At 34.0% G+C, this 11,351-nt stretch overlaps 1 protein-coding gene across 1 annotated transcript; it reads right to left on the bottom strand.

Moving 5' to 3' along the window:
• Positions 1-8,017: 8,017 nt before the first annotated feature.
• LOC128194970 (uncharacterized) lies at positions 8,018-8,725 on the bottom strand. The gene is made up of 3 exons (XM_052871615.1): positions 8,651-8,725; positions 8,305-8,564; positions 8,018-8,222 (listed from the first exon to the last, which is right to left on the bottom strand). The coding sequence occupies exons 1-3, from the start codon at positions 8,672-8,674 to the stop codon at positions 8,018-8,020; spliced, it is 489 nt and encodes a 162-aa protein (XP_052727575.1). The 5' UTR covers positions 8,675-8,725.
• Positions 8,726-11,351: the final 2,626 nt, after the last annotated feature.

Genomic DNA, 11,351 nt, shown 5'->3' on the forward strand with positions numbered 1-11,351 from the left:
CCTATGCTCCTCATATCTTAACGCTATTATTAAAGTCCAAAAACATGCAAAGGAAGACTTGACCAGATAATCCTACAGTTTCCTCAATGTCTTAAGGTTTGAGACAAGTTGCTTGGTCTTCTTCCCTAAAGTATGCCAAATTGGATCCAACTGTCGCCTTACAATCTCATCAAAACACTAAAACAACTTATTCTCCATTGTCAAATCCTCCATGTCGAGCTTGTTCGTCTTCCTCATCTTTTTCAAACAAGCATCCATGGCCATAATAATGGCCTTCTGAATCCCCACCATGTACTTGTTCATCGGCACCTTTATGTGCACCACCTCATACGGGTCCCTCTCCAGCTCCTGCGACACGTAAACCTGAAATTGTGACAATAGGTGAAGCTTCCGCACGTGTAGACACTTCACTATCTGCTCCGCCTTCGCGAACCCTAACACCATCGCGTGTAACTTCTCAGAGAACGTGCTCACAAACGTGTTGTGGTTGAACGAATGGAAAATCCAAACAATGAACGCTTGATGGAGGTCTGAGAGAGCGAGTACGTGTTAAGGAAGAGGATCTTGGCGATTTTGGAGGTTGATATTTTCATTGTAAGTTATCCTCTTGATTCTTTCTTTGAATAATCTTTTATTTAAAGGTTATTCGAAAGATATCCGTTAGACTCAGCTCTTAGCCTTGAATCTTGTGTCTTCTCTGACTTGTCATGTGAAGTAGCCGTTATTTAAAGTCAACTTGTTAGACCAACCTTTCTTTTTCAGTACTTTGCTAGAAGTAGGTTGCACTATCATCCAAACACGACTTCTAATGGAGAGAACATTTCGTGAATATCTTTTTTGTCTTGAACGTTCACTTATGATATATTTTGACTAGAGCATGTGGATGTGTGTAAAAGGTTATTGATAACGGTTGATTTCACCGTTATTTGGGATTAAATTTTGATAAGGAAAGAACCATTTTTGACTTAGAAACTTGCTTGTTCTCTTGTTTTTAGCTTATTTTGATGAATAAGAGAGTTGAGGTTATACTTGAAGATTTTATCACTAAATTCCCTTGATTTTGTAGGAAACTTGGATGAATTGGAAGAGGAGTTAAATTGTCAAGAAGTTGGAACTCAGAAAGGACAGAAAGACCACCAGAAGAGAAGGTTGTTGAAGGTGGCAGGATGCTTGGGCGCCCTTTCTGGGGCCCTTAGCGCAGGAGTCTCGCATTCATGCCTGAGCACCCTTTTTGGAACGCTGAGCATCAGTCTTCAAGTAACGTTTCACGCCTGGGTGCCCTTCTTGGGGCGATGAGCGCCACTACTCTCGTAAGTTCTCTTGGACGCCCTAAGTTGGGGCGTTGAGCGGTGTCAACGTTGGCCCATGATCCAATTAAGCTGTATATAAGGACTTGGACGTCCTAGAGGGAGTATCTTTTGACAGAATTGACACAAATTCAGATTTTGCCAACTCTCTAGAGGCAGAAGTGGATGCAGAAGCTCTCCTCTTCGGTTTTTAGGGTTTATCTTTCATTCTCATTCCATTGTTCATGTAGTTTCTCCATGACAAGGGGGAACTAAATTCAATTTGTTGTTGGGGGATGATGTAACCTTGTGAACTGTCATGTATTTGAATTGGTTTTAGTTGATATTTGCTTCTTTCATTAATTGTTAGAGTTATTTTTCTTTGCTCTATACTTGTTATGTTTAACTCATTCATGACATGATTATTGGTTTTCGTGATATGGACACATATGGGGAAACCTAGATCTGGGAAATTTCTCCCAAGGGAACTATTGCCTAGACATAGGGATAGAACACTTGGTTATCTTAAGTTTCTAATCATAATGCATAATTAATTATTAGGGATACAAGACATTGTGATCTAGTAATTAAGGATAGGCTTTCTTCGCCGAGACATCGAGTTTTAAGTAATTTAGAAAGTGATATTAACATTAATGAAGAAGATGAATTCATATATGCATGAGAGTAAACTAGGTGAAATCTAAACCCCGACAACATACCCATCTCATAATTTCAATATCAGTCATTCACCTTTGTGTTTTTCTTCAATTGATTAAAAGTGCATTCATATTTACTTTCTTGTTTTTGCATTCAAAACCCTAAATTGTTCTTCAAAGTCTTAATTAGTTAAGTAATTACATGACTGTTTAGTGTCGTGAGTCTCTTGGGAAATGATACTTGGTCTTACCATTTATTATTACTTGATACGATTTGGTACACTCGTCGAGGTCTTAACAGTTATCTGCAAAGAATAAAGTAGATTGTGTATGCAGTAGATATGTCTTATCTCTTATCACTTTTATTGTTTTTGAATGTTGAGCATGTAATGACATTTAATAATTGTTCAGAACAACAAAATCTTTTTTACATGTTCTACTGTTGAAGTAGCCTTTATCATTTAAGTTTTTCTCTAAGATACCAAGCATTGAATAAGAACTTCATCATTGGACGAAGTAAGGGGTTTAGCTCATGGTATCGTCTAGTCTGTTGTAAACGCTTTTTGGGATATTGCCTTTTAGAGTAAGAGCGTTTAGCAGGTTTTGTCTTCTACATGTTTTTGGATTTTTATTTGAGGCTTTTAAAGAGTTTAGTCAAAGACATTGTCTTGACACCTTTTCACTTCTTGAGAGTTCAACTAATTACCATGGGGTACAGTATAGCTTACGCGTTTAACATAACTCTCATAGACGCTTTGACTTGGGAGTCATTTAGCATTGCATCTAGAAGTTTTAACTTAGTTGTTTTATGTTTCATGTATCCCTAAGTGTTTTCCTAAGGCTTTCCTATGGTGCTAGATGAGTTGGGATTTTGAGCCTAACACTTATGTTTCTACTTATCCTATTCTTCTAATTATAGCATTTTCAAATTCTTATTTCGTTTAATGTTATTTGATTAAACTTTAAAACATGAGATGTTTAGACATATAAGTCTTATAGACGATTTTGTCGTAACAAGTTTAGTTTGGACAAGTACTCACTAAAACTTTCCTTCTTTTGTTGTAAGTCAATGTGTTTTTTCTTCTTTAATGGTTAATGAGGATGAGAATGTACCTAATTGGATTCTGGATTATACTTTTGTGCTTTGTCGAAAAGTTGTAAATTTTTTTTACTCTTACGGTATGGAATGTGTGAATTGGAGAAACTTTAAGTTGGCTGAGGTGCCACCAGTAAAAACTTTGGTTCTTTGGAAATTGTTATATGTTCGTTTACCTATTGATTTATAGGTTAAAAAAAGGAGATGAATTATGTTCTATGTGTTTTTTGTATGATAATAATGTTGAATATTTCTTTCATTTGTTCTTACATTGTTTTATTGCTATATGGTTGTAAGCATGGTTGAATAAAGCTTTTTAGGATTGTCAATTTTCTTCTTTGGATTCAATTGTTTTGTTTAAATTTATTTGGATGATTTGGAGGAAGAGAAATCATAGTAGATTTCATGATCAAATTACAATTCCTTCTGATATGTTTCAAATTAAGGAGTTAGTGCATATGACTGGAAATAAATCTAAAAAGCATATGAGTAGTACTATCTCTGATTTTTTGATCCTGATATTTTTCAATATTGAAACTAAGGAAGCTATGGTGGTTTCGTTTATGGAAGTAATATGACAAGTTCCATCTACAAATTGGTTTAAAGTGAATATTGATGTTGTAACTAAAGATTGTTCTGGTTTAGCTTATGTGCTAGTATTGTTAGAGGATGTCATGTTGAATACCTGAGTAGTTTTAAAACTTTTTAGGGATACAAACTTCTATTTATGCGAGACTTACAAAATTCATTTATGCATTAGATTATGTTTGGAGGGAGGGATTTCAAAGGCTTTGGTTGGATAGTGATTCTTCTTTAGTGTATTATGGTTTTTTGGATCAACGAGTGGTTTTTTGGAGTCTTAGAGTGAGATGGTGACGATATTTGCAGTTCAAAGTTTCTAATGTTTTCGTGAAGAAAATCATTATTTCGATAAACTAACTAATTTTGTTTTGATTTTTAGAGATCAAGTGGTTTAGTTTTTAGCTTTATGAATTTATTTATATTTTTTTCATAATAAATATAATGTGCCTATGCTTACTGCAGGGTAATTTTTTATCATGAATTTAGTATAGTCCTTCCTGCTTTGTATTTTTTTGTTTTATTTTTTCTTTTCAATAAATTTTCATGTAATAGTAAATGATTGATATATTTTGAGGTGTCAGCCTAAGTTAGATATCACATAGGAATATTTAACGTGATGTTATTTGGATTTAAATCACTTTTAGATATACATTTGAAAACTTACACTCTATTTAATGTTTTATTAAGTTTTTATTACATCAAGTGTTTGACTTCAATTTTGACTATTCGTAAATTCTTAATTTATTAACTAACGTAAAAATTTTATAATTTTTTATTCTTAGTTTAATCTTTCTTTCATTACATTTTTTAATTTTCTTTCTTTATTAATGGTTTAACTATTTGATATTAACTAGATTCTCTCCCTTTCCATATTTTAAGAAACAATAGATATTTATGTTCTTTTCTATAATTATTTAACATTTATATCATTATTATTTAATATATTATTTTAAAATATTTACTAATTTTGTCTTTAAATTTGCAATTGGAGAAAAGAAAATATATTTTTTATATTAAATTCTTAATAATATTATTCTTTTTACATATTTTTTTATTTTTACAAATGACATGATGTTAGGAAACTTGAAGAAGGAGCTTACCCCATTCAAAATATCTTTAACTTACACATCATATTTGAATTATTAATTATAATTAAATTTTTTAAATGTTTTATTTAGATAGAGAGTAATTAAAATATTTTTTATACTTTTTCAAACAAAATTTAATTTTAACAATATATATTTTAAAATTTAAATTTACAAAAACATTTATTAGTCAAATTTAACTATTTAAATAATATTAAAAAATGTATGCTTTATAATGTGTATAAAGAGGGAGTTATTAATTGTATTGTGTTTAATAAATTTTAAATTATATTATTTTATTTATTTGAAATATTTTCTTATAAATTTTAAATGTTAATTTTCTTTTAATTATTTTAATCAAATAACTTATTTTGCTTCAAAGTCTGAAATCATCTCTTAAATTGTCTCATCTAAACACATATATATCTCTCCTAAGAAAAATAATAACAATAATTATATCAAAGAGAAATGAAATCTTAGTTATGAAATTATTTAATTGGCTGTTAGTCCTAGAATGAATACCATCTTAGGAATTAAATTGATATTTACTTACAAAACATCACCATATTTTATATAAAGTGAAAAATATAATTAATGTTAATTGAAAAGTAATACTAACCTGTAACAACGAAAAAAAAATATAACACGAGCAACATTAGGTTTTTTTATTAGAAAAACTATATTGATTTGAATTTTAAAATCTTTTACATTTTCCATAAAAATAATCATCCTTTACATTCAAACATATAAAAATTCAACCATTTTCATCATTTAAAGAAAAAGTTGCAGAAAAGAAAAAGAAAAAGAATTATATATTATTTATCTGTTATTAAATTTAAGCGTCACACAGTCAACATTTCTGAAGCTTTTGACAGTGTAAGAGATAGCAATGTGGAAATTACAACTATTATAGGGAGATGATTTTTCTTTAATAATTCTTACCTTGTTATGATTTGGGTGTTCGGCAATTATCTGCTTATTATTTATGCCTTTTGTTTTTCAAAATATTTAGTGCATCAACATTTCTTATTTTATTCTTTTCTTTGTAGGTTTGCAGACATTTCTGTAAGCAATCAATGATATGACTTGGGATAATTGTGTATATTATTGCTAAATAGTGAAGACCAGAAATTTAAATAAAGAAAAACAATTATTTATTTGCTACAAAAACTCAAACCATATCACTTTAATCTGCAACCACCAACACTCTCATAATAATCATCTTTGGACCTGACAGTTGTAAACAGATTCTTACTCATTTCTCAAAGTTGGAATCTGTCTCTTTTAGAATGCAGAATGTGCCCTAAAAGTAGAAATAATTATTGATTAGGAAATCAATCATTTATATTGTGACAGATATATATAATAATAATAATAATAAATAATGAAATTGCGAGTATTATTAAAGTAGACATGTTTACCAAAGGACTTTGTTTAACTGATTTATTATATTTTCTTCGTGTTTGTTTGTAGTATAGTATATCATTATTAATTATTTGTACTCTTATTACTTTATTCAAATTCTTATGCATTATGACATTCAATATCACCACACTACTTAATTAATTAAATGTGTCCCATTTGTTTTAATCAGTATGTTATATGTATATTATGATTTTAATTTTAAATAAAATGTTTATTTTATAAAAAATAATTGTTAACTTTTTGTGAGAAAAATAAAAGCAAAAATAACTAATAAACCTAAAATTATAATTTTCTACAAATACATGTTTGTTGATAAAATGAATTCACATAAACTATTAATTTATTCAACACTTGTGATTTAATAATGTTTACTGTAGAAAAATAAACATAATTATGAGCTTTAATGAACTTATTAACTATAGCCAAACGTTTGAGAGACGGAACATACTCTCTCTCACCGGATCCTTTAATATTTGAAGATAACAAAATTGTGTTTGATTTGTTTATAGTGGAAGGTGATGAATATTTTCATACAATTAGTTTATTTGAATGGGATGTAAGCGATATGCACTAGTGCAGAAACGGCTTTTTATGTCCGATATTTTGGCCTTTTGACGTCCGGCGTACGCCGGACGTCTATGCGGTAGACGTCCCTCAGACGTCCGTCCTGCCACGACGGACGTCTATATGAACGTCCGCTCTGCCTGAGGACGGACGTCTATATGAACGTCCGCTCTGCCTGAGGATGGACGTTTATATAAACGTCTGCTGCATCAGGACGGACGTTTATAGAAACGTCCGTGGCCTGAGGACGGACATTTATTATATAAACGTCTGTTACCTGAGCACGGACGTTTATTATAAACGTCCGCTGTCTGAGGACGGACGTCCATATAAACGTCCGCTATTGTTTGAAGACGGACGTCATCCTCGCTGAGTTTTTTTGGTGTAGCGCTGGGGTGGGACGTCCGTATGTGCACAGACGGACGTCTATAGACGTCCGACTGTACACTAACAGACGTCTAGTGGGCGTTTTTTTTTTTTAAAAATTTGTTTGTTTTCTCAATAGAACCACACCTGAAAAACAGAAAAATGTCCCAGAACAATTCTCCAATAACATAAATATGCGTTTTATATAAACAAAATTCTACTTAATGTTCAATCCACTACCAAACTATTAACATAAAAATAAAACTAAAACCAAACAATGTTCATTCAAGAAGAAATATAACTATTCCTAACTCCATCTTTGTAGAAGATAAGCGGTCCACTCCTGCCTTATCTGGTTAATTGTGTCCTCTGCAATAGGCGATGTAGTCTTGAAGCGCTGCAAAATTCAAGAAAGATTCATTATTGTTTCATATATAGTTGAAGATGATTTTAATTTGTAATGTATTGAAGGTATACATCATTACCTCATTCCAGTCATCTGTAATGACAGCTCGAATGATGGTCTTAATCCAACACATCACATAGAAGCCACATTCCCATGAATCTACCTGCTGGTTACACTAAAATAACAAACTAAATAGTTAAAAATTTAGATCATTCAATAACATAAATGAATTAGAAACTATAAATGACTTACAACCTTTGGATACAAAATTTGAACCAATTGACCACGAGATTTACCAATAACTCTGTACAGATTGAAAACACAAAGTATAATTAATATGACTATTTTATCATAAAAGTTGAAGGTTAACATCAAATTGAAGTCATTTTTTGGAGAAACACTTACCCTTGAAGCATGGTTCTCAAGTCATTTTTCATCTTCTTGTGCAACGAACAAAACCATATAATTTTACATTGTTTGGGAATGATAACCATCAGCTGCCAATGAGACCTATCACGAAGGACAAATAGTTATTCAACTAATTAAGGAAACTATAATAATAAACTGACCACATATAAAAACACGTACCCGTCAATGTATGGCACAAGGTATATGTCTCTTTTGGAATCATCCATCCATGTTTGCAAATAATGTTGTCTGTTTTGAAGTGTGTTACCAGACGGTTGAATGGTCTGAGGTTCAACAAATCCGTACATGGAAGACCGACCTTGGTCTACAACGATTGTGTCCATGTACCTAAAACAACAAAGTTAAGTCGTTAGAAACTATATAAGAATGTAAATAAAAGTAATATCAAAGACCAAATTGACTAACTTACATGCACCACAACTGAATGATGGAAATATTCAACATCCTGTCTCCCTCAATCACCTCCAATGCATCAGAAAATGTGATATAAACTGGCACATGTGGGGGAAGACCAAATACCCTCAAATCCCAGTATAGTTCTAATGATGCTTTCTTCAATCTGGGTAATTTTGTCACTAACTTTGATATAGGATCATCCTCTGCTTCAGCCATGTCATCATCTTCATGTATGACTGTATCATGAATTGGCTGCTTCTGAGGACGTGTGAACTGAAGATAAGAATTTACGTCAAAGCTTTATAAACAATTATATGAAGACAATTAACATAGAAATACTAAGGAAAAAGACATTATACCTGTGGAGTCGCGATGTGGGACATGATCAATGCTCTAGGCCAGGCAATAAATGTTCCTATGGCCTCCCCCACAAAGTTAATTTCTTGAGTGGGTACAGGCACCTGAGCCTGGGGATCCCGAACCTCGTCAATGGTCACACGCACGTGCTGGGGTAATATGGCAACACCATGAATGGTCTCCCCTCCCTCAAGCACTCGTCCGACAGCCACAATGCGTGGGGGATCCCCATCAACCAACAGCTCATATTGACCGCTATACTCATTGGGTTCTACAGCAGAGCATGATCCTCTAGTGCTGACACGAGGTGCTGTGGGAGTTTCATCGGCCCCCATGTGGCCTTGCGTCATGGAATGCAGCTTTTCTTCAAGCGCTCTTTGTATTTGTTTTTGTTCTTGTAGCTGCTCCATGAATCGTTGCTCCATTGATCTCATGCTTTGGTTGAGTCTTTCCTCCCACTGAAGATCCATCTGCCTCAGTGTCTCCTGACTCATTGATTGGGGGGTTTTCTGTGTAGGGCCAAAATAGTCACGAAGACCAATCGCCCCTGGAACTCCACGTACACGTCCTGGGTGCTCGGGCCTTCCAATGGCCGTTGTCAGAATGTCGTCCCTACCTTGGCCAGCAAATGTCCCCTGAGTCTGCTGCTCAACCAACTCATCCTGCACATAAAAAAACCAAGTTACTTAGAAGACATGCTGTGATAGATACACAATCAAATAACTGCTTATAATTTGAACTTACAATTCTCTGTGAGATCAAGGCAGCTGAGGAAGATGTCATGTTCCCATCAGATTTAGTCCGAGCAGCCTTCCACAGCTCGTACCTAGCAGGTGCAGGTGCTAGGTCAGGCGACTCAAGTCCCAAGGCATCGGCTCTAGACTTTCTCAGTTTCTTCTCCAGTTTTGCATATCCACCTCGTGATAACAAGTGGGGTGTGTCGTTTAGCCTTTGTCTTTCTTGGGCGGCTAACCTTTTATCCTGTGAAACCATGTATATAAGTAAGTCTAAAATCATAAAAACTCAATGAAAGATGATCTTAAGAAACATACCTTCCATTCTTCAGACTCTCTAGATGCACGAAACTGCATCCAATCCTCCTCTGTGAAGGTATAATGCTGAGATGGATTTTCATGTTGTCTATCTCCAAAGACATATAGTCGTGTCAGCCTTGTCTTGAAATCCCTAAATCTTATCGCTATATGCGATAACACTTTCTTTCTGATTTGCAATGTGTTTGGAATATCAAAATGTTGCTGTTTAAAACAAAAAACTTGTTACCAAGAGAAAAGTTAACAGATAAGTATATCACAAATTGCATGAAGTCTAAACATACCAGAACATCTTGCCATAAGAGGTTCTTGTCGACCTCTGGGACGTCATCCCAACATGCATGAAGGATAGAGACATGACTTTTTGCTAACTTGCCCAGATAACTCCTAAACCTATCAGCATTTGGCCCTGATGGATGACCTGATCTGGGGTCAATGTCAACATGCCTCCTCTGACCATCCACGCGTCCGGATGTCACATCTGCCACTCGGGTGACGCCTCGTCCACGTCTGCTCGTTCCCGATCCTGAGTCTGAGGCCGACATACCTGAAAAATTAGACAACGTTAGTAATAATTCAATTATGATGAACATACATATAAAGTCAATAAAAGTGAAAATATTAACCTATTAATTAATTGTTTTTTCCCAAATGCCTTCGTTGTGATCACTACGAATTGCTTGCATTACATCGGCAACGTCATCAACTGGGTCTTCAGTGGGTCTACATGCAACAGATGTTGTCTCAAGTATATCAAGAGAATCGTCATCATCATGTCCATGCATGTTTCTACCTTCTAAAACCACTGACCATTTGTTATTCGATGGATCACTTATGTAGAATATTTGTCTTGCTTGACTAGCCATGATAAATGGTTCATCAGTGTAATTCATCTTGTTCAAGTCTACCAATGTGAAACCAAGGTCATCCATCATGACACCAGAATTTATATCAACCCATTTACACTTGAAAACTGGTACTCTAAAAGTAACGTAATCAACTTCCCATATTTCTTGTATTATTCCAAAATAACTGATGGATGCTGTGATTGGATTTTTGTCTTTAGAACTAGCAAAGTGCACAGACTCAGCTTGTAGTGTGACGCCACTATTTTGAACTCTGCTTTTGTCATCTTCTACCTTTGTCTAAAAAGAAATATTGTTTATATAGTACCCACCATATGTAATGACCTCTGTGTTCGGTCCACGAGATAACCTAAATAAAGTTTCAGAAACATGTGGAGTCGCATACACCTTTTTCTTAAACCATCCCAAGAAGGTTTTCACATGTTCATTAAGATGCCATTTTTCACTCATTTTTGGGTTTGCTGCCTTTACTTCATTAACGTGGTCAGAAATGTAAGGAATCACATCAACAGTGTTGTTTAAGACGTACAAATGAGCTTGGTCAATTTGTTTTCTGCTAACACTTTGAATTGTCACACCTCGAACACCCTTACCTTCACATTTTCCTTCGTTTTTGCTCTTGGGAAGACCGACGGGTTCACAAGATGGCATATAACTTGAACAAAATTCAATGGCTTCTTCTGCAACGTATCGCTCTATGATTGAAGCTTCTGGTCTATACTGATTCTTGACATATCCCTTTAAGATCTTCATGTATCTTTCAACTGGGTACATCCACCTTAAGA

Source organism: Vigna angularis, chromosome 1 (assembly GCF_016808095.1).
Source record: "Vigna angularis cultivar LongXiaoDou No.4 chromosome 1, ASM1680809v1, whole genome shotgun sequence".
In the NCBI taxonomy this organism is placed as follows: Eukaryota; Viridiplantae; Streptophyta; class Magnoliopsida; order Fabales; family Fabaceae; genus Vigna; species Vigna angularis.